The sequence below is a fragment of the Ostrinia nubilalis genome, chromosome 20, assembly GCF_963855985.1.
Source record: "Ostrinia nubilalis chromosome 20, ilOstNubi1.1, whole genome shotgun sequence".
In the NCBI taxonomy this organism is placed as follows: Eukaryota; Metazoa; Arthropoda; class Insecta; order Lepidoptera; family Crambidae; genus Ostrinia; species Ostrinia nubilalis.
The window spans coordinates 3,477,126-3,502,228 of record NC_087107.1 but is presented as its reverse complement, the minus strand read 5'-3'; the positions used below and the strand labels follow the sequence as shown (position 1 = coordinate 3,502,228).

Here is a 25,103-nt window from a genome sequence, read left to right as displayed (position 1 = left end):
TAATACCTCGCGCATGCTCTGAAGGATGCGCGAACAATGTTTGTGCAATATTAATAGTTTGTCGTACTCACTCCGCGCATATTGCCGGTCGTGGGCAGTAGCATTCGCACATTGCATTTAACTACCCAGTATTATTGCAACAGATGATATCAGAATATTATACGGGACAGGCTGACCATCAAATTGCGTTGTATTAGTTTAGTAAACCGTTTCATATGGGTGGTCTACGAATATAATATTATTTTACCCCTCACTTCATAAGACTAGAATTTATAATGATAACTTTTTACTACTCCACTAAATAATCACGTGTACGCACAAGATTTCTGAATAAATAAACATAAACATGCCCATTAGATAACCAAATCAAATCCGTCATGTTAGTATAAGATTTTAGTTCGATCATTTTATGAGTTATCTTTTATTGACTGGTCTATTTAATCTTTTTCAGAACATCCGAGAACAAAGAACTTCTCCGGCAGCAACTCCTATCAGCCAGCAAAGACCGCCTCGCCGAAAAGACAGAGCCGCCGAAGCAGAAGCACGTGCGGAACCGGCAGAAGAACCGATGGAAGCTGAAGTTCCACCACCAGGCCCTCCCGCAGGAATACCTCGACCACTACGAGCAGAGCCTGCAGAAAGCCAACGCTAAACAAGCGCAGAAGCCAAAACCACAAGAGAAACCCAAAGTGGAACCCAATATAGACTTAAACAACATCACCAATGAAACCTTCAAGATATGGGCGCAGAGGCTAGCCGGAATACAGAACGAAACGGGAACATTAACTGTACCTAGTGTACCGTCGGTGCTAAACATGGCAGCGAAGCCCAAAGCTGAAGAAAAGAAGAAAAAAAACCCTACAATAGCCCCCAGTAAAATCGTGACCTACGACGATCTTCCGTACATGGGCGAGATGACATTGAACAACTCTAAGCCAAGAAGAGGCCGAAAACCTAAAAAGGCAGATATTTGCCACTTAATCTACGAAAATTACGGAACTGTAGTGCCAGGACAACCACCTCCTGCGCAGGATAGATTAAACCAGCTGTCAATGGGCACTCAATATCGACCTGAAAATGCTCCTACAAGCACTCCTAAAACAGATCTGCAGAACAAAATTATTTCAAGTCTATTAGAAAGGAAGTTGTCTCAAGAAAATAAAAGGCGGTTAGAAAATCTGTCGCCGCAAAGGTTCAACAGCCCTGATGAACCGATGCCCGAAGCACCTCTCACTATCCCAGGGCCTCTACACAGCGACGATGAACCCTTGAACTTGTGTATTAGAGATCTCTCAGATCTGAAGCTACAAATTCAGAAAAAGTTCGGTAACATCTACCCTTCCATGCCTGAAGTGAAAACTGAAATGGAATTGGAAGCTGAACAAGAAATCCGAAAGACTGAACAGTCGAATGCAATTTCTGTGATACAGAGGAACACGAATCTTCTACCTGCCACTGCGAGCAGTTCACCAGACCTGTCCAGGCAAACTAGGAATATATCTCCAGCGTTATCTGAGCCAGCACAGTCCACCGCCAGTCCAGACGGCGAAGGGAAATTCCCTGGCTACGTATACTGGCCTAACGCAGGAATCTACATGCATCCTTTAGCTTTACAAACACAACTGTTATACTACCAAAGGCTAGCAGCGGCCGGGCAACTGCCCAGCGAGGATCAGGACCGTGCCAATTCAACACCTAGCAGTGTCAACGAAAGTGTGTCGACTGAACCAAACTCGTCACTAGACGAGAGCAAAAGCAAATTAGTACTCAAACAAATATCAGAACTGTTAGACCCCAAAGTGATAAAGCAGGTGGAAGAGGCGAAGCGAAGTCCGGACCAGTCAAAAATGAAGAGGACGTCTCCAAATCCTGTGACGGGTCCAGTAAAGAGAAAACGGTCTGCAATATTCATCCCTCCAATGCCAACGAAAACTAGCTCAACCACTCCAACGACAGAAGTCAGTATCTGTAAATTCAAATTCACTGGTGGGTCGAAGCCTTCTTTGCAAGAGAAGAAAATGCTGTCAGTAGATTCTGGAGGCAACTTTAGATACTACAGTGGGACTGGCAATAAGGGTAACAAAGGATATGATTACTTGCATAAGAATTCAAACCAAGGAAGACAGGCTGAGGCTGAGGCTACTGCGTCGACTGTGGCGAAAGTCGAAGTCCCGACATCTTTGAGCAAGGAAGAGTTAAGTAAGAAGAAGAGGAAGTCTAAAAAGAGTTTGCAGAGGGAGAAATTGGAGCAGACGTTTAAAGAGAAGGGGTTTCTGATACAGACTCAGCAGTTGCAATCAGCTGAAGGGGCAACATACTGCAAGTTTAGGCAACTACGGAAGTTTACGAGGTATTTGTTCAGGAGTTGGAAGGATTATCTTCCTGGGGAGTTGGAAGAGAGGAACAATGCTGAAGCAGTACCTGAACCGCAGCCGTCTCCGGCAAACGAAGGAACAGCTGGAGAATGGGGCTGAGAGACGGGACGTTGGGATTGATAGTGTTCTTTTTGGTTTCGTTTTATGCTGACTGTGCTAGACAATAACCGGGGTTTTCATAAAAATTATAACAGGTGTAGCACCGTTTTAGCCCAAAACTTATTTTGAGTTTTTAGTACTGATGAAAAGAGACTAAGGAGTAAACGGTGCTGAAAGACTGTTTTTATTTTATGGATAAATAAATTAAGTTTGAATGAAACATGCTGAGAGTTATTAGTCGAAGTCTAACTGTATAGACTTTATTTACTTATGGTTGAAGAACTGTCATTTTGACAGATAGAACTTTACGCCAGAATGTTTGATGCAAACCGAGGTAGTGCTTATTAAAATACACGCGAGTGAGAATTAAAAAAATGCTTTGCACGACGCTATCAGTCCCTAGTATTTACCAGAGCTATAGGTTCGATTCCACAAATGTTTACTAGCTCTAAAACTGTCATTGTATCTCTTTCTTTCAAACTGCCAAAACATACATTTAACAAAGTATTCCACCACAGTAAAATGTCATACAAATCATGTGTTGTCCCTTTTTATTTACTAAAGAAAGAAAGAGATAATTTGATTTATAGAGGCAGTGGAATCATGCCCAGTATAAGCCAAAGAAGTGACGCGATGTACCGGCCCAAAATGGCCGACAGATGCATTTATTTATATATAGTGAGACTAAAAGTTACTCCGAATTTCTGAATCGCCGCTCCGTCCAAGTACTGAAGTGTGTGTCGCTTTATGTTTTTGTGTTGTGTACCTTATATTAATATGTATAGGGTTTATTTCACTACTAGAGGGTCTTCTCAAAACGATTGATATCTCAATATCCTGGACAGGTGTGGGTTTAAACTTTTTGCATACAAAAAGGTTGTAAATATTAATTTGTAGGTGGTGAAATGAGCCCTAATTTTTTGTTACGGATATTGGTGATCTGAGCTCAAATAATATATTAATTTTTTATCAAATTGTGACAATAGTTAGTGTTGTGCTCCTGTTGTACCTAATTTTAATCAGTAATTTATAAGTTATAAAACATTTTAAGCTGTTAGCATTTTTATAATAAGTGTACATGGCAAATCCGTCAAAGCGAATTATTTAATATGTCATTGACAATCAATATTTATATTTGTCTTTAAAAAACAAACTTGTTTACATTTTGTATAAATATTTCACTATTTTTGTATAGGATGTGTTATACGTTTGATGTAAAGCTAATAGTTTTTTTTAAATATACTAACAAAACTAGTCAGTTGACACCTCTAACTTAAAATAAGGCCTAGTTCGAATAAATTGTACATATAAAAAGCAAGAGTCTTATCTAGTCATTACTGTTAAGTTTTATACTCATTTGTTAGTTGTTTTAACTTGTACAGACATTTTAATGAACTTAATACATAAATAATATAAATAAATTGTTTTGTATAATAAAAAACTCAGTTTTGTACTCAATAAACTTTATTACAGAATGTTTCTGTTATGCAAAAAAGGAATGTAAACGTCCCAGAAATAAACTTTAACCAAATCTAAACGTTTTGTGATTTATCAACGAAGGAAGTCTACGATTAAACAAAAAGATTTTAGCCTCCAATTCGATGACATAACAATACTAATTTTAAACAGGATTATTTCTTTCAAAGAAATCACACAGTTAAATCATCTACAAAAAAGGATGTAACAAGGAATATAAAAATATCAAGCAACAATGGTCCCAAAATAGATATAGCCATATTCTGGCTAACATATATGAAACAGGCAAAAATGCGGGTAGTTACACTTATCACCTAACCCTTCAAAATCTTTCCAAAACCTTCAACAGTCTATATACCTTGTGCGTCTTTCAATATAAAGGCACTTATAAACGTTATTACACATAGAATATAGTAACATATAAAAGATATAAAAATCTATAATATAACATACAACCATGATCATCGATTCTTACATCTAGTGTAGCGTTAGGAACTACGCAGTGTACTTAAAAACCGGTTAAAAATAGTCAAAACCGGTTTACATTTATTTTCAAATTTTAGGAGGCGATTCTTATGGAATCTGTGACACGGGAATGTTTTTTTTAAAGTTACTGTTCTTATCGAATTTATCACAATACACCCAGATCATTTTATATCAATGTAAATTTGCGCAAAGTTATATCACATTTTTGTTACAATTTTATGCCGTAAAGCGTAAAAACGCTATACACCATTTTAGCCTTCGCACACCCTGTATTACGGCACTTCGACTCACAAGTAACATGTAAGTAGACGTAGCATTTCTATTCATTTTTAATAAAAACAAAAGAAAGTTAAACCAATCGATCGTGCGATCATAGGGAAATGATAGGTCGCGTGAACTGTCATGGGTCGCAGGATATGCCATTGGCCTTTGATCGCGCCGGCAATGGCGATAAGCACGCGTTGGTGTGGTTGAAATATTAGCCACGCCCACTTTTCCAAAACTATTGAAACAAAAAACAGATGCCGTCTCTTACGCTCATCACACACGGAAGACTATTTACATAAGAACAGTAACTGACAAACCGTTTTGCGCCTTCGGCCTACGCCTTAAGGACGGCTTTGGCGGCGGCGACCACGTGGGGAGCCGAGATGCCGTATTTGTCGAGGAGAGCCGTGGGCGGGCCCGAGCGCGGGACTTCGCGCACGTAGACATGCTTGACCACGATATCGCGTTCTAAGGCTACAGCTGAGAGCACTGCTTCGCCGAGTCCACCTGGAATATGGAATGGAATTGATAAGTATTTATTTGACACAAAAAAGTACATTAAACAGAAAAGATTAGGTAAATTATAAGGTTATATGGTTTCCACTGTTACAGCAGTTTCTTGCAAGATTGTCTCTAATTAACTCGAGGTAAATAAAGGAATTTGTTTATTTAAAGTAAGAAAAATGAATAACATCTGTCATTTCTATGACAGAAAGAGAGAGAGAGAGAGAATTTTAATTGAAGAATATTACTAATCCTTAACCAGGCTCTGGTGGCCATTCAATTTCCATTCAAATTCAGCATTAAGATCAATTTGAACTTAATGCTGTGAAGATGCGGTTGAAAACCAATGACTGTTTTTGTTGAGCCTGGTATAGGGTTATATTATCCCGTTAACCACTCTAGCCATGCTAAATAAGCTAGTGTTAGGGGTCGGTCAAAAATTCCAGCGGCGGGGTTCGCACAGCATTCCACGGATATGATCCGACAACATTGGGCTATTGTCACCTCTCACTCAATCGTTCATAGGTGAAAGTTAAGTTTTTCTTCTACAATTACTATTCTGTCCTTGTCACTCACCGGCTTGGTAGTGGTCCTCCACGACAACAATTCTTCCACCAGCAGCACGCGCGTGCTTGATCACGGCGGCCTCGTCCAGGGGCTTGATGGTGAACGGGTCCAAGACTCGCGCGTCCACGCCTGCAAGAGATTTGGTTGTTGATTAACTTACATATTATTAGATCTATACAGGGAGGTTTTATTCTCTCATCAATTTCACTTTAGAACTAACTGGAAATATAATTGAGTTAATACCTGCGGCATGGGAGCGGTAAGGGATGGGTGACATAGGACTTGTCAGAGCATAATGTCTGAAGCACATTTGAAGTCTCACTGACATTTGACGTCACAAAAAACCCTCCCATGCCAGTTCCATTCTTCAGAAATTGACTTGGTTACGCATTAGACCTACTGTAGTAGTGAAATCGGAAAAAACAGGAAACACAACAGCTGTTGCATTTGCAGATTCGGATTCCGCGTGGGTCTCATTCGTCTCCAAACACTAATCATTGATATTACCAAGTCCAACAAAAAATCAAACACCAAGACGCAGACGAAAGAAACAGAACTAGAGAGATTCAAATTTGAACTCTAACACTAGCGTAATAAGAGCCACGATCATACCTTCTTCCTTCAGCTTGTTGGCGGCGGTGACAGCCTCGTGCAGAGTGACGCCGGCGCCGATCAACAGAACCTTATCCTTTGGAGACTCACGGACGATTTTGGCTTGGCCGACCTGGTCAAAACACAAGAGAGTTAAGAGCTGACGTCAGAGAATTAACATAACGTGAGAGTTAAGGAATTGACTTCACAGAATACCTGTTCCAACAGGAAGAATACTCCGGAAACATATTTTATGTAATAGCAAGCATCATCATCATCATTTCAACCATAGGTCGTCCACTGCTGAACAAAGGCCTCCCCCAATGACTTCCATGAGAACCGGTTCCATCAAGCCTCACTAAAGTCTGGTCCGTGAGCACATTACGCGCGAGCGATAAGGATGGGTAGCTTGGGGTCATTGGACAAAATTCTACGTGCTCACGGACCAGGCTTTAGACATCATCATTTTAAAAACAGGACGTCTCCTGCTGAACATAGGCCTCCTCCAATGACTTGCAGCTTGGTTCGTTGAAAGCGGCCTGCATACAACCTTTTTGACTACACTTTGTAGGTGGACATCTCACGCTGTATGAGGACAATGCGATCTCGATGCCCTATCGACAGTTATTTCTAATGTACTTAATTACACCGTTTGCAAATCAATCGTTTCGTACCTTGAACACCTCATCGTTGGCGTACAGAATGTCTGTGTTGGGGCGGGAAGTCCTGATGTAGCAGATGCCCTTAGTGTTGGCTGCCAGTTCTACGGCACGCTCGGTCGACACTCCGTCACTGTGGATAAGAGGATATTTTTATGATAAGCTATAAAAGTAATAAGGTATTGGTCGGTGAAAAAGGTAGTGTACATCTAAAAACATTTACAAACACAACTCTTCTTCCACATTGGGTACACTGGGCCTGATATATAGGGTGTTAGGTAAATGGGTATATGAGCCGACACTAGCCCATGTTAACATATGCATATAAATGGTATGGTGAAGTCAGAAATTTGATATAATCATTTTAATTTTTTAAATGTTCATACAAAATAAAAATTATAAAATCAGATTTGTATGAAAATTAAAATAATTAAAATGGTGATATCAATTTTCTGACATCACCATACCATTTATATGCATATGTTAACATGGGCTAGTGTCGGCTCATATACCCATTTACCTAACACCCTGTATTTTATACTGGGCGCAAAGACTCGTGGCAGGCGGTGTCATGATAAAACAGTGCATAATATCACGTTTTCTCTCGCACTCACACTGGTTATGGGTGACGTCACACAGGCGGGCATAGCGTTGTTTAATTAATAAAATATTGACGAATGAATATGGCCCCGCCTGCCACGAGTCTGTAGTATAATGAGACCCCGTAGGCACGGGGCCCGGGCATAACTGTTTTGTATCTCTTCACTACGTGTACACCTCTATTTGTTTTAAGATGTGTTTGATGTATGAATGCTACTGCCCACATCGTCCGATGGCGGTCGTGCGAGTACGACAAACACTTTGCTATTGCACTAGTAGAAGAAATGCAACTATTGAAGTCGCACTTCAAGTATTTACTTAGTGCAACTCAGGAGCACTTTTACTATAACCGTTGCGGTGAGAGTTTCTTGGGTTAGTTGATGGTAAATACGACACAGCGAGCAATTCGCGGCCGAGTTAATCCACGATCTCGTTATCTTAGAGATCTATCTTTGTTGATGAGATCTTCTCTGATGCTCACGCCGCAGTGGGAACCGGCCAGGTTGATGTTGGACTGATGCCCCGTACGGGACCTCTATACACTGTACGGGACCTTTACACACTGTATGGGACTTTTATACACGGTACGGTACCTCTATACACTGTACGGCACCTCTAACTCTGTTCGTTCGTTCGTTTCAGCCGAAAGACGTCCACTGCTGGACAAAGGCCTCCCCCAAGGATTTCCACAAAGACCGGTCCTGCGCCGCTCGCATCCAGGCACCTCCCGCGACCTTCACCAGATCGTCGGTCCACCTAGTGGGAGGCCTGCCCACGCTACGTGTTCCGACTTCTCTAACTCTGTACGGGACCCCAATACTCTAGATACTCACGAGGGATAGAAAACAGTGGCGGTGGGTACAGAGCGCGGAAGAGTCCGAAGAGTCTGAAGAGTCGAAATCCTCGAGACCCATCTGGGAGGGGCCGTCTTCTCCGATGCTCACGCCGCAGTGGGAATTAGCCAGGTTGATGATAGACTGGTGCCCCGTACGGGACCTCTACACTGTACGGGACCTCTATACACGGTACGGGACCTCTATACACTGTACGGTACTTCTATACCCTTTACGGGACCTCTTTACACTGTATGGGACATCTATGCACTGTACGGGACCTCTATACACTGTACGGGACCTCAATACTATGTACGGGACCTCAATACTACGTACGATACCTATATACACTGTACGGGACCTCTAACTCTGTTCGTTCGTTCGTTTCAGCCGAAAGACGTCCACTGCTGGACAAAGGCTTCCCCCAAGGATTTCCACAAAGACCGGTCCTGCGCCGCTCGCATCCAGGCACCTCCCGCGACCTTCACCAGATCGTCGGTCCACCTAGTGGGAGGCCTGCCTACGTCTTCAGACTTCTCTAACTCTGTACGGGACCCCAATACTCTAGATACTCACGAGGGATAGAACACAGTAGCGGTGGGCACAGCGCGGAAGAGAGCCAAGTCCTCGAGACCCATCTGGGAGGGGCCGTCTTCTCCGATGCTCACGCCGCAGTGGGAACCAGCCAGGTTGATGTTGGACTGACTGATGGCGCCCATACGAATCTGTGTACCGTATAATAAATAAATTAATATCATGGGACATCGTACTCGCTTGTAATATGGTACTAGACAAGGAGTAATAAACAACACTATGTTTTCGAGCAACATTTTTGGCGAACTAATTTGTACAGCGTTATCCATAATAGGGAAAAGAAAAATAAAACAGTCAACCGCAACGAGGTAGCTCTTGGCCTGCATTTTATGTAAGTGACAAACATCATGCTCACAAATATTGAGGGCGTTTGGCCGAAAATAGAAATTGTAAGCAAAATGACGATCACTATGGCAACTGCCGAAAACTTTCGCCTGTTTTCGGCGAGGACACGTTTGCTAAATTTCTATTTTCAGCCAAACGCACCCATTCACTCCTACATTATTAGTAGTAGGACATCTTCCTCAGAAGCTATACAGCCTCTCCCAGGAAATATTTAAGGGGGCTTATAGCAGTGGACTGTCCACATAAGCTGAGATGATTGCACAATCTTGTCCTGACAAAACCAAGCAAAACCACGTCTTCTTACTTGATCAAAGGTCCTGGTGAAGAAGGCGGCGAAGGTGGATGCGAAAACGACAGCGCGGTCGCGGCACGCGGCACCTGTCGCTACTCCCACCAAATTCTGTTCAGCGATGAAGCACTCGATGTACCTGGCAAAAAGAACCGTAATGGTGTAATAATAGAGGTCGAATTTGGATGGCACGGGTAAAGCTTTATTTTTTGTGATTGGAATTTGACCTTTATTGGTCTGCTTTTTATTGGCTGTCAAGCTGTAAGTCTAGGCGCAGACCACCGACATTTAGTTGGCCGATAGTTGGACCCGATTCTAATTTGTATGAAGAATCGGCCGATACCAAATCGGTGTAATGTGCGCACTTTCATACAAATTGATTTTCCATACAGATTAACAGCCCGACCGACCCAACTATCGGCCAACTCGGTGGTTTGCGCCTAGGCTAAATCCTGGATACACAGGAGTTGCAGCGGTGGAAACGAGAACGAGGTGGGAATAGTCCCGTATAAATAAGTAATGCGAACGATTTTCGGATACAATCCCTTTTTCCAACCATTAATATAAAAGAGTATGTTTAATTGAAAACGATCCAGATTTGCTAGTTACAATACAATGACGTCGTCATACGTCAGTATGTCATTGATAGGTACTTATATGACGTCATTGTAGTAGATAGTGTAGTAGTAGTTCTTACCTCTCTGGATACGCGTTGCGGAGCTTGTCACTGAAGGTGGAGTTCTTGGTGTCACCGTCCAAAGCAATCACGCTATAACAAAACAAAAACACTTTTAAACTTTACATAAAACTATTTAAATTAGTGATTGAAAACACAAGATTTCTTGATAAGTATTGGAAGAGGAGTTTTTTACGTGATATTAGATCATCTCAATACATGTGTGTGACAATAGAAATCTTATTAATATTTGGCGTTATAAATCTTTTGGCATTTTTAAGTGTGCAGTGTGGAATGTGTGGACGCTACATTCAGCTTTTAAATAGCTTGCTATTGTCCCTAAGAATTAAATGTTAAATACAGTGATTTCAAGGCAGATAACTTTCCTACAACAATTATTTTAATTGTTCCACTGTAGGATATGCTAGTGGGACGAAATGATGCTTTTGAATATTGATATTATACTCAATGAATAATGTACGAATGCTACTGCCCACATCATCCGATGGCGGTCGTGTAAGTACGACAAACGATTTGCTATTTGCACTGGTATTGGAAACGCAATTATGTAAATCACATTTCTAAGTATTTACTTCATGCAATTATCTTGTATATGGTATTTCCTGTAATAAATAAGAAGCAAAGGATTTTCTTCCGCCACTTTTCAGAATCAACTGATATGTAGTACCAAAACTATGGTACGGCAAGTTATATTTGGGACGTGTATAAGTGCCCTCTATCGACTGTTTTTTGCGCTGCTTATTCTCAGCATTGGTACACATAGTTGTGCTTAACCAGTGGTAGGTTTTAACTAGGACTTGTTTTAAAAGCCAATTTAATTTATTTGCAAAATGCAGAACAAGGTAGGTGACCGCAACCGCACCTGATGTTAAGTGAGATGCAATCTAGGATGGTACATATCTGCCCTGTAAGTGCCTATTCAATCTCGCTTTGAAAAGGTCCAGATTACAGTATTCGGGAAAGACATCAGCAAGGAGCGAATTCCAGTCCCTAGCTGTTATAATGACTTTATAGTTCCAAAATACTGAACTGTCCTATCGATGACATTGACAGCGGGGCGCCACCGTCAATACCGAATCGCTGGTTCCGATTTTTGCCATGTTGGAAACCATAAAGTTGAACGATGGTAGCGCCCCCCTGTCATTGAGTTTGGCGGGACAGTTCAGCGTGGGTCATCTATACACAACTCACCGCATGTTAGTGTAAGAAATTTTCTTCAAAGCGACGCCATACGCCAGGCGAGTGGCGATTTGTTCTCGCCAGCTTTGTACGCGGGAGGGGATGAGAGAGTGACGTCTCCAATGTGGACCTTAGGGGCCTCGGCTAGAGGTGGTTTTGGCTTGAACGTCACAGTTACCTTTCTGGCTACAACTTACCGCATGTTGGTGTCAGAAATCTTCTTCAAGGCGACGCCATATGCCAGCCTGGTAGCGATCTGTTCACCTGCCTTGTAAGCGGGCGGGGTTGACGACAGTCTCCAATGTGGACCTAAGGGGCCTCATCCAGAGGTGGTTTTGGCTTGAACGTCACAGTTATCTTTCTAGCTACAACTTACCGCATGTTGGTGTCAGAAATCTTCTTCAAAGCGACGCCATACGCCAGGCGAGTGGCGATCTGTTCACCAGCCTTGTAAGCGGGCGGGGATGAGAGAGTGATGTCTCCAATGTGGACCTTAGGGGCCTCGGCTAGAGGTGGTTTTGGCTTGAACGTCACAGTTCTTTCTAGCTACAACTTACCGCATGTTGGTGTCAGCAATTTTCTTCAAAGCGACGCCATACGCCAGGCGGGTGGCGATTTGTTCGCCAGCTTTGTACGCGGGAGGGGATGAGAGAGTGATGTCTCCAATGTGGACCTTAGGAGCCTCGGCTAGAGGTGGTTTTGGCTTGAGGCTCACGGTGTTGTTCTTGATCTGGCTTTGCAGATGCTGAGAATAATAATAAACACTATATTTAAACTAAAACTTATAAAAAAATCATATTTGATTTCTACATTCATTCAGTCAGATGACCTTGAAATGTCATTAGGTATTTCCATACAAACTTTACAGAGAAACAACGTCTTAATTACGTCAACACTGTTCTCAAATTACTATTTTTTACTTCAGTGTCAACGGATAGCATTGTTTAATGGCACAGTTGCACTTTGCACGAAAATGACCGAGACGAAGCGCTAGCACGCACACCGAAGTATGGGCGACGCACGGCGAAACTAATTGAAGTGCGTGTTTACACTATTATGCTCGTTTAATTTCTCGCATAGTGTAACTGCGCCATAAATATACGATAGAACCGACATATCCTTAAAAGCTTTAATAAAATACAGACACAAAAACTAATGGTTTGACAGCTCATAAAAATATCTGAAGTTACTGGTGATGTTATATGATCACATCCACAATAATCCTACTAATATTATAAAGGCGAAAGTTTGGATTTCTGGATGTCATGTCATGTCTGGATGTTTGTTACTCTTTCACGCAAAAACTACTGAACGGATTTTGTTGAAACTGTAAGTATTATTGTTTATAACCCAGATTAACATATAGGCTATAATTTATGACGATATGTGACAAATAAATTTCAATAAATAAATAAGACGTGTCTAAAAAGCGCCATCTATTGTCATTGGTTAAAATGCTACAGCGCTGGACAAACTACTGTTTTTGACGTTCGTAAATATTCATGCCGTGAAACGCCATCTATCAACATGATATCTAACGGGGGTAAAACGAGGTCCACGCGTACGAAGTCGCGGGCGGCCGCTAGTTCATAGTAATAAACACACAATAATCAATCTTACCTTAATAATCTTCTCTCCCTCAGCCCCCAAGGCCTTTCCGTGCCAGTTCTCCAGATCCTCAATACCAGGGAAGCCTCTTCCCTTGAAGGTCTTAGCTACCAGCGCGGTAGGCTTGCCGCTGGTGGAGGCAGCCTCGTCGAATGCTTTGACGAGCTCGGACACATCGTGACCGTCTACCACGAGGCTGTGGAGACCGAAAGCTTTGAGACGCGCGTCGTAGACTTCCAGCTGTTGAAAAAAAGAAAGTTAGCCTAGGCGCAGAATGCAAACTTTTTGTCGGCCGATAGTTTAGCCGGGCTGTTCAGGGCATGTATGGAAGTGCGCACATTACCAACTCGGGCCCAACTTTCGGCAAACTAAAAGTCGGTGGTCTGCACCTAGGCTTAGAAAAAAGTCCACTGTTGAGAAGAAGGAATAGGAAATATTTTGTTAGAGATTTACAGGTGAGCACGGCTGTAATGTGTCGAGCAGAGTCAATAAAGATCAAAACTTCAATGAAATGGAAGCGTCGAGCCTTTATTTATCTTGTAAGGCTTTTTTCTAGTGCTTTGACAACAGTGAGTGTTTGCTAGAGAAGATTTAATAATTTCTGAGATTACATAATGGTAGAACAAAAGTAAAAGTTTATTCAATAAATGTTGTACAGAAAATTGATGATTTTTTAAAGCCCTCATTAAGAGGGTTGTTTGCATACACTTCTTTTACACAATATGTCTATGAAACTGCTAAGAGATAAAGCAATACCACTTCTCATTGTGTAAAAATGTTTGTCGATCAACCAAATAAGAGGGTCGTGCTCCTACAATGGAGACTAATATTTTATTACCTAAAAGACGGGTTCAGGAGGCCTGATGATGAATTTTCTCGCCTCTTGCGACATCCACAAGAAAAGTATTGGTGGTCTATTCTTCCCTGTGCTATTCTACTCTATGATATTACCTTGTGCTGCAGCGAGGTAGGCTCAGACTGTCCCAGACGGTTGACGTCGAAGATGACCACCAAGTTGTCTAGCTTGTAGTGGCTGGAAGTGTAGGGACTCCCAGATGCATGAGAAGAGTAGGGTCCTGTGGCGACATCGACGATACGCCACTACAAACTGTGTACCAACAGATGGCGCTGTCACTACTTCACTATGGCACACTTCGCCGCTCATACAAACCTGCATCGCGGTGACGGAGTTTTCTACCCTGCCAAGTATATACAGGGTGGATGGAAACGTTAAGTGATCTCACTCGATTATTTCTAAACTATACAAGATATCGAAAAACTGATTACTGATTTTAAAAGTGCTTCACAAGCTCTTTCAAACGGTACCAATGATAGGTTACATAATAAACTGGATCTATCCAAAAACTCAATGTTTCCAGCTTCCATACATTTAGTAAAACCGCATAATATTAAAAACTATACAAGATATTCAAAAACTGGTTACTGATCCTGAAAGTGGTTCACGAGCTCTATCCAACGATACCAATAATAGGTTACAAAATTAACTGGATCCATCCTAAAATTCAATGTTTCCAGCTTCCATACATTTAGTACAGCCACAGTCATGGCACTCATGTCTTGATAATATTATAGCAAGTAAAGCCTAAAACCAATGTTTTCCATGAATAATTTTAAATAAGAATGCAATTTACGAGTTAATTTTAAGTGTTTATTGTTTAATAAAAAAATTAATACTTCTAATTTTGTTTGGCTGGCATACATTTAGTATGGAGGCTGAAAACATTTAATTTTCGGATAGATCCAATTAATTCTGTAAACTATTTTGGTACCGTTGGATAGAGCTCGTGATGCACTTTTAGGATCAGTAACCAGTTTTTCGATATCTTGTATAGTTTAGAAATAATCGAATGAGATTACTTATCGTTTCCACCCTGTATAGAAAAACCAAGATGGTGTAAATTGGACCTTGGTCCCCGAGCATAACACCCGGTCGGCAGGAAGCACTAACACCTTAGCTTCCTTATTGTGGTTGAGCATCATATCCCACAATCCTATTCTACTCTGTAGAAATCACACACCTAAATTACTTGCTGATTATTACCTTGTGTTGCAAGGAGGTAGGCTCGGACTGTCCCAGACGGTTGACGTCGAAGATGACCACCAAGTTGTCTAGTTTGTAGTGGCTGGCGAAGTGCAGGGACTCCCAGATGCTACCTTCTGCGGCTTCGCCATCTCCGACCAAGCAGTACACCCTGGACAGGTAAAAATTGGTTTCATATTTGTATGATGCTATCAAACATGATAGTGACCTAAAAAATTTAAGGAGGAAGGAAATTGAGTTCCAAAAAAGTCTTGTTGTTACATGAACGGTGAACTGGGGAGGTGTAAGTTAAAGGAGACACCATGATCAACACGATATAATTTTATCGTGTCATTTTATCGATTCACGGCCGATTGTCATCCTAATATCAATACAAGGCACGATAGGATTGTTACTGTTATTAGGGCAAGCTTCGGTCGACGGCTCGACGCCTGATCTCCGCAGTATATCAAAATAATGATACTGTTTACATTTCTTAATGAACGTAAAGATTGTTGCTGTTGGAAATTAACGCCAAACCTAGCCCCTAGCTGTCTGGGGTGGGATGGCCTTAGCCCTAACTTTACTATTCACTTTTTATGGAAACTTCCAATTTAACACCTTAGGCCCAGAACACACTGTGAAACGCAATTGCAACGAAACACTTTTTCTTTACGATGAAGCCCAGACTGTAAACTGTTTGTATACCTATTACAAATAAATAAATAAATAAACTGCAACTTCTAGTTACTTTTGAGTTGCATCTAAGTTTCTGCCATAGATTCCGTTGAGAGACCACACATGACGCGACCAGTTTGAAACCGGTTTGAAATCTAGTAACTAGAAGTTGCAGTTTCGTTGCAGTTGCGTTTCACCGTGTGTTCTGGGCCCTACTGTTTTTAGTTGTCTTTTTTGTCAGTCAATAGCATAGGTTAACACGAACCTGTAAGGCGCCTGGTCGAAGTATTTCCCCACGTATGCCATACCGGCCGCGACGGCCAGTCCCTGGCCCAGCGAGCCTGTGCCTACATCCACGAAGCTCAGTCTAGGTGTGGGGTGGCCTTCAAGGTCTGAGTCCAGTTTGCGGAGGTTCTTCAGCTCATCGACCGGGAACAGACCGGCTTCGGCCCAAGCCGCGTATAGGATAGGGGCGGCGTGACCCTGTAGATAAGAAACTGCCATTTTAGAACATGCTATAGCTAAAACCAGAGTATATACAAATGAGTAGGTCATCTTCATAGAAACGCCCGAGCGCGGTTTGTATGTGAGCGCGCCAATACGTATGCGGCGCGCACGCACACACTGACAAAATTTAGCGTGGATTAGCGGTGAGGTGCGTAATTTGTATTTACTTTGGTAGCAGGAAGGCGCTGGATGCAGGCCGCTACCAACCGTGCGATGTGGATTGGTGGAGGCCTATATGCAGCAGTCCACGTCCTGTGGCTGCAATGATGATGATGATGGTGATAGCTATTTTAGTCACCTGTTCTTAAGAGAGGGCATGGACAATGTTCTTAACAGAGGTCCTAGAAAAAGTTACATTCGTGGCAGTTTAATTTAGAAATCATTTATGGAGCGAAGTAATTACATACAAAAAACGCCGGAGCGATTTGGGGATTCCAACTGTCACGTTTGTATCTTTGTCTAGGCCCCTTGGACATGGAGACCTACAATTTCAAGTGATTGGTAATTTTTATTCTGTTGAGAAAAAAAGGTCTGTAATGTATGAATGCTACTGCCCACATCGTCCGATGGCGGTCGTGTGAGTACGACAAACACTTTGCTATTGCACTAGTTGCAGAAATGCAACTATGATAATTGCATTTCAGTTACTTATTTACTTAGTGCATAATATTTTATGCAAGATAGAATGTCATTAGTTAGTCTGGCGTTAGTTAGAAGCACAAGAATGAGCGTAGGAATCTGAGGACGAACTTAAGGCTTCGGCAAACCAAACGCGGGGCAGTAGCAGCAGCGCAGTTTGAATGCGGGCCCTCGCAAGTTGTAACACAAGAAACTCTTTGAAGTGTGTCACACCAAATTTGAACGCGGGCCCGCGCTCCAACCGCTTCGCGCCGCGCCGCACTGCAACTGCCGAACCACAAACCAGGCGGCACGGGAGCGGGACAGAAGCGGCGAGAGCGCGGGCCTGCGCTGTTGTATTACTATGGCGGCCATATTAGAATGACACACCGGAGGCAGGGCGGTAGCAGCGCGTTGAAAGCGGTTTTCGAATATTGAATTTTTTGACAACAGCCCGCGTTGCAACTGCTTTGAAACTGCGCTGCCTTCAGTGTGCTACTGCCGCGCTGCAACTGACCCGCACTGTTTCTGACCCGCGTTTGGTCTGTCTCTCTGGCATAAGAATTACGATCACGTAATGTTCTTTAAGCTTATAAGTTGCTTAGCATAACGTGAGTTTTCTTCTTTGCTAAGATTCTGGTGAGACCAGCAAGCTATACGAACCTTGGACAAGATGAATCTGTCCGCAGACGCGTCTCTGGGTGCCGACACCTTGTATCTCATGGTGTGGAAGAACAGCACCGACATGATCTCCGCCATCGAGGCGCATGATGTGGGGTGACTGAAACAAAAAATAGTTATGAGCAATTATTGAATGGAATTAGTACGTGAGGTGAGGCTATAAGACTAGGCGCACACCGTTGATTTTTCGTCGGCGATAGTTTAGTCGGGCAGTTGATCAGTATGGGCAATGTACATGTATGGGAGTGCGCACACTACGCCGATTCGATTTGGCCGATTCTTCATACAAATTAAAATCGTTTGGGTTGCCTGAGGGTTGTCATAGCTGAACGTAGAGACACCAGACTAGTAGCAGTGGACCAGATATCTGTCATTGGAGATGTAGTAAGAGAGTTCTCAATTAGTCTCAACTTAACTATAAGATGATTGGTCAGTTTTATTTCGATACGTAACACCTCTTGGCCGATTTAAAAACGATTTCGAGACGTATGAATTTGTGTGCATAACATAATTTAATTTAATCAAAAGATACACATCAGTCATTGGAGATAAGGTGTATTTTTACATAACTGTCATTGACACATTGTAGTTTAAGATCCCCTGGAGTTTCTCACATGTGCAATCAAGATGTTGATCATTCATCATCTACTTATAAGTATCAATCAACATTGCCTTTTATTAGTTGTAATGAGTTAATACAGTTTCTTTGTTCAATTAATGAATTATTTCTAAACTCCTGTGAGATCCTTCATAGTCCAGTGGTTAATTTAAGGACTCAGGAGGATCTGGGTTCGATTGTGCGACAAACAGTATAAATATATGCTCCCGATTCAGTCAGATTTCCATGTTAGATCCCAGCTCAGAAAATATAACCCCATGTTTGCAATTCTAATTGTTTTAATTAATTACATTGGAGTTTAATACTTCATGTAGCCTTATACACCAAGATACTTACATTTGAGGCTCAAAAGTATAGTTATTTGTGTGAATGCTACTGCCCACAGCCGACAATATGTGCGGCGTGAGTACGACAAACACTGGTATAATATTGCACATCTACGTATCACATATTCATGGAGAATATGTTCGATAAAAAGTATCTGTGCTTAATTAATCTTTAATTAGTTTAATTTATGTAATTCAACAGCAATTTCTCTACTTTTTGAATAGATGGCAGTCATCTAAAATCAGTTCAATTTGTATAATTCAACAGCTATTTTTGGAGTAGCTATCAGGCTGTTTCCATGCGAGGTTATATTAATTCTGCTTAAGTATCCACTTATATTTCGTTTATTGAAAACCAGAGTACTGATAAGCCAAAAAACTAGATATAACAACCTATTCGGATGATTAACTGTGCGTAGCTAAAATAAGGCTTAATTTTAGCATAAGTTATTGTTTAATATTGTTATTATGGAGTATTGTCTGATTGCCCAAAATAGGCATTTGTTTCATTTACATAGTTCAATGTGCATTAAATTAAGTTAAATTTTTAACTTTTCTTGTAATTAAAATGTATGAAAGTTAAGAATAATACAAATAATTAACCTACATAGACTAAATATTTACAAATAAAAAATATGTCCCAAATCGCTGTCCAAACAACGCGACATGGTGCCCAGAATGCTGGCTGCATTTCCGCGCTGAATGGCCAAACTGATTCGTTGGCCAAGAAATGCGCCAGCTCTTCTATCACCTGTACAGTCAATCAGCCGTTTGGCTAATTCCCTGTACAGGCGATGAGCACTTGGTCCCCACGGACCTAGCGTCTCGACCCCAAATGGCTCAAACATGTAGGTACTACTAAGACCTACATATTTGCGTCGCTTGAGGGATTCCGCTGATGCAGCGGCAGTACCAGCCCCAGACGAGGTTTGCGGTAGATGAGACGGTGCCAGTGTGTCTACGCAGGTTGCATCCCACACTAGTGGCCGTCCCACCTTCCATGGAACCAAAGTCATACCATCAGGTCTCTTACCATCACTTCGAACCAGGCCATTTGGTTCAAGAATGGCCGGTACGGAAGCGCTAGAAAGAGACCTACGTATGATGTCATTGAGGCTGGCGTGACGGGAAAATCTCCCGGCACTTCTGCTGCATGACAGTCCGTGATGACCAAGGGAGTCAACCATGTCACCGCAGGGACAGCGATGGGGGACAATGCATGGTGCCCCCAAACGGAGCGAGACTGCTAAATTAAAAGTGGTATTATCTAAAAGTGTGCCAATATGAGGAGAAGGTAGGGAGTGAAGCCAAAGACCTGATTCCCACTCGGCTACAGCCAGAAGACGAGCTCGATCTGCAGAACTGGAAGACGTGTTTAATAAGTTATTCCGTACAAGTCTGCAGAGCGGCTCGTCCCACTGCCTTTGTGAGATGAGAGACAACGGCAAATTTTCAGAGCTTAACTGCCTCCAAGCGCTAATGCCTTCGGCTAGGTGGATGGTAGTTGAGTCAGAACACTTACTCAGTATTTTTGAAACCAATCCACTGGTGCTATGAGCCGAAGACAAAAAAGCCGGTAGAGCAACACTGGAAATTTTGCGAATACCCAAACCTCCAAACCTAATAGGTAGAGAAGCTTGGGTCCATGATCGATCATCTAAAGGAATATTTAAAACGGAGGAAATAATTTGTTTTATAGAGTTATCTAATTTGGCAGTTAAGCTAGGGTATTTCCAAAACTGTGAAGAACGAATGCAATATGTGAATTTAGGGACAAAAAGACAAAACCGAATAATTGTGCACGCCATGTGTGTGTTAATTTTAAGTAAACGGTCCGAAACATTTTCAAAGCTCTGTAATTTTTCGTCTGTGAAAGAAGCAAACGCTTCCTCCAATATAGGAGACCCAAGGAGGCGAAGGGAATCTCTTTTAATAATTTTAATATTGGGAGCTATGGAATTAAAATTCGAAATGACCCTATCTGAATTAGGGCAGGAGTCGGGTACAAACAATTCACATTTAGAAAAATTTAAATCTAAACCGGCTTTTTCAAAGTTTTGTGTTAACATATTTAAATCGGCCAAAACTGTATTAGGGTCTCCTCCAAGGGTCCCGTCGTCTAAATACCACACATTTAATTTGGAATTTAGTAAGGTTATGAAAGGATGAATTGATAGGCCGAAAATAGCTGGACCAAGAGGGTCACCTTGCTGACACCCAACAGCAGACTCAATGATATTATCCTTATATAATAGTTTGCTTGGGGTGCTATAGCACTGCCAAAGGAAAGGATAAATCATCGGAGCCTGCTCTTTTATTTGTGTCAGCAAGACGCCCCTATCAACTGAATTAAAAGCATTTTTAACATCCACTTTCAGCAGGACGTCGCTGGGATTACTATACAAAAAAGAACGGACTGAATGGATGGCGGCTTCGCAACCGCCTTTTATGCCAAAGCCCAGCTGGACAGGTTCAAAATAAGCTGCAAGGCTATCGGAAACAGCCCTACAGCAAATTTTGGCGGCTAGTCGTCTCAGAGTTGAGCCAACAGCAATGGGTCGAATGCCACCATCCTTTTTTTTGAGAGCGCAGAGATTGGCTCCGTATAAAATATTTATGAATTGAGGGTTGACGCCACCAGATAGCATCAAATTTGTCAGGGCAACCAATTCCTTCAGGAGGAGGGTACCGGCTTCGCCACAGTTAGCACCTACCAGGTCTTTGAGATGCTGTGGAGTAAGGCCATCCAAGCCGCCCGCAGAACCACTCGCAAAGGAATTGATTGCACCCAATAATGCTTCTGGTGTTGTCTGGAGGCAGGACTGTGCAGGATCTGGTTGTTCAGGGTATACTGTGGTGGTTGCTGGAAGTGGATGTTTGCTTTTAAGGGCCGAGAGGGTATCAGGGGTATTAGGGGCTATAAGATCGTCGGAGAACATAATGCGCGCAGCACCTTTAATGTCACCGTCACTGATTTTTGATTCTACATATTTTATAAAATGTTCACTGTTAGAATAACGGGAGCTAGGTATGGAAGTGATATCAGAGGTTTGCCACGGTGTACTACAATTTTGCTTAATTCTGTTTGTCAATGATTGATGGTTATTTGGTTCAGATTTTATGTGTAAAACTCTATAAGAAAAAGTAAACAAATGCTCCCAGGCCTCAACAGAGTTGCTTCGAACTACATGGGATATGGATTGACTTAGGCACTGTGCAACTGAGGCACGAGCGCCACGAGGAATCCGTTTAATGAGAGGGTGAGAATGTTTAAGGTGACATATTTTTTTCCAAAAAGGACAAGTGGACGGTGGTGAGGGTTGAGATGGAGATGGATTTGGTTGGATGGAATCTGGCACTGTACTTGGGTGAATACGACTGAGATGAATTCTCAGGCCTCGTTGGCCTTTGAAAAATCGAGGCTGGGAGCATTTGGGGCAACGTATCAAGTTCTCCGACGAAACATTATCTCCGTTTGAAGGCACTGCACTAATAGCGGAAGGAACACTCATGATTTTACTTACAAAGGAACAAATCCTAAAATAGTAAAAAGGCATCCAAAAAAACATTGAAAATATAAAAACACAAATGTCACAAACATAATGTCATTATAACGATGACGACGAAAACGACACCAGGTTGCTAGGCAGCGGCGATAATACCGGCCTCCTATTGGTCACGGTTGCAGTGGGCGCCTAGCAACGGTAGCTGCTGATGAGGCGTCCTTAGAAACTGTCACGTTATATAAAATGACAGCGGCACAGCTGATTTCAGATAAATAATTTGTGTGAAAACTTTATGACACACTGTTCAATCAAAGTTGCCCACACGTACAGTCGAGTAGAAAGCTCAGGGCTGCAAGGTGATGGGGTACTTTCGTCGAATCATGCGATATTATTATTTTTAAAATTAAAAATTGAACTCGACTGACACTTTCTGTCACCTCTTAGACGATTAATTACAATATTAACTTCACTGTCCATAGTTTAAAAATTGTTCCTAAATAAAAAAAACAAACAATTATTCATCCTCATATTGAAAAAGCATTGCTAAGAACACATGACCAAAGTTCGCAAAAACATGTACGCAAAAAGTGACGTGTTAGAATAAATACATAATTTCAATGTAAAAATCTTTTACACATATCAACAGATTGTGGTAATTTTAGATTCAAAAACTATAGGTAGCTTAGATCCGGAAGAATTGGAATATATTTTGAAATATATTAAGAAACTAAATATAGTCCATAGCAACCTGAAGTTGTTAAAAACTTATTTGATACAGATACACACTGGAAAGTGATATCTATAATGACTCAACTAAAATAAAACTAGCCCGACGGATTAGCAAGCTGAAGTGGCAATGGGCAGGGCACATAGTACGCAGAACTGACGGCCAATGGGGCAGAAAGGTTCTGGAATGGAGGCAGCGTACCGGAAAACGCAGCGTGGGACGTCCACCTACAAGGTGGACCGACGACATCGTAAAGGTAGCAGGGAAGCGGTGGACGCAGGCTGCTCCAGGTTGGACCAATCGATCAACATGGAAAGCATTGGGGGAGGCCTATGTTCAGCAGTGGACGTCCTATGGCTGAAATGATGATGATGATAATGAAAATAAAACTGAAAAACAATATTTATTTATTTTATTTCTTATTCCAATTTAAGATTGCTAGAAGTTCAAAATAATCATTAATTAGATTAAGCTATTCTTGTAAGATGTCAATTAATAATGATAACAAAATCGTAGCAAGTTCATGGTTTTTTAATGATCACGTGCAACTACTAAAAGATATTCAACATGCACACAGCATTATCATTATCTGAAACTTTGTGACAGGTCAAATATTTAGCTTTTTAATCAATGACAAACTAAGGTTAAATAGTAGTAGGTACCTTTTTATTTTTATTATTATAAGCACATTGTAATATAATCATTTATTCTGTAGTTTAAGAAAAATTATATTGTTGGACGACCTTTTTCCTGACATTGGCCAGTGGGAGACAAATGGTGGGGGACATCAGAAATACACCCTTCATACTGAATTTTCTGCATTTTAAGGTCAAATTATAGTCAATCATAGCTAAGTACATCAAGTGACTGATTTCATACCTAAATAAGTACAAAGTGGACATGAGTGGTACTAAAATATTGGATTTATATTTTTTGCTTTACTGTATTTTTTAATTTACCAACCACATCTACAAGTTTTTTTTAATTTGTTACTTCTAACTGATGTCACATATTCAGAGCAACACATTTTTATGAATTATTATTAGATTAATTGTATGAATGAATGATACAGCATTTTGTTTGCCAGTGTAGGTATTCTATAGACACAGTAGGAAGAGATTAATTTCTTGAATTAGATTTTGCACATAGTTAGGTTCCCTGTGTGGAGAAAGGGTTCAAATTACTGAACTTTTCCCTAAATTCCAATTTGACATCATCATTAACCTTCTAAATACATTTAAATTCAATGCATTCGAGACAGTTCAAATTCCATTCCTACCTACATTCACATTTTGCAAAGCAAATCATCATTAAATATTGTTGTGTATATTCAATTAATAATTAACTTTGGTATTATATGTATAACCACATTTTTACCTATTTGACACAGAACATTCACAAAAAAGGAACTATGATAATAAATTGACTTCCAATTGGAAAAATTCAAGGAAAGAAATTGCATCCTGTGTGCAGAGAATAAAAACATCATGTTTTGATTATTAATACACCTGAAAACCAATCTAAATCAGTTGTATGATAAATCAATACTTATAAAATAAGTTCAGGGTGACTTAGCATATCACCGTTTGAGATAACGCTGACATAACACTTGTAAACTACTTGGCGACCTTGGTTGGGCATCGCCGTCACGTGGTACCAAGCTAACCTCTAGTAAAAATCAAGGTTTAAGTTTTTTAACTAACCCTCTATATTGTTAGTGAATAAAAAAAATTGAATAATAAGATATAAAGTTGTGGTTTGACCACTACACATTTGCAATAATTTAAAATTCAAATTAGAATTGGGTCAGGAGAAACATGGTTACCATGACGCCGGTTGTAAAGAATTAAACTGCAGCAGAAATAACCTTTAAATGACATACAAACTTATGTTAATTACACTTCTAAAGACTTTAAAAAGTGTATTTTCTGTATGAATTATTCGTAATAAGCTTCCACTAGGAAAAATAACCTTCATTAGACCTTCATGGAGCCGCAAGGAGCATGAGGTTACTACAATCACTCACCCGGATTTCGACGCATTTGTTGCAACGATGCTGTCGATCCTCAGCTTGTTTGCGATGTCTTTCAAAGCTTGGATGTCTACGTTCTTATCGCCCTTCATTTTGCGAATTTTTATGAACTTTTTTATTAGTATTTAGAAAACAACGCGATTGCGACCGGTCACTCACCCGCCGCCCGATTCAATGAATGACAGCAACTGTCAGCGGG

At 41.3% G+C, this 25,103-nt stretch overlaps 2 protein-coding genes across 2 annotated transcripts in view; one reads left to right on the top strand and one right to left on the bottom strand.

The window, feature by feature from the left end:
• The window catches only part of LOC135081464 (uncharacterized), a 17,143-nt gene extending 12,652 nt beyond the window's left edge, over positions 1 to 4,491 (top strand). Inside the window, exon 3 of the mRNA XM_063976164.1 lies at positions 452 to 4,491. Coding sequence (XP_063832234.1) covers positions 452 to 2,474 — 2,023 coding nt within the window. The 3' untranslated portion in view covers positions 2,475 to 4,491. The remainder of the gene's footprint in view (positions 1 to 451) is intronic.
• LOC135081468 (transketolase-like protein 2) lies at positions 3,921 to 25,103 on the bottom strand. The gene is made up of 13 exons (XM_063976173.1): positions 24,899 to 25,103; positions 17,677 to 17,794; positions 16,154 to 16,371; positions 15,232 to 15,382; positions 13,182 to 13,409; positions 12,119 to 12,306; positions 10,383 to 10,454; positions 9,701 to 9,824; positions 9,034 to 9,182; positions 7,040 to 7,157; positions 6,387 to 6,498; positions 5,784 to 5,903; positions 3,921 to 5,210 (listed from the first exon to the last, which is right to left on the bottom strand). The coding sequence occupies exons 1-13, from the start codon at positions 24,994 to 24,996 to the stop codon at positions 5,038 to 5,040; spliced, it is 1,869 nt and encodes a 622-aa protein (XP_063832243.1). The 5' UTR covers positions 24,997 to 25,103; the 3' UTR covers positions 3,921 to 5,037.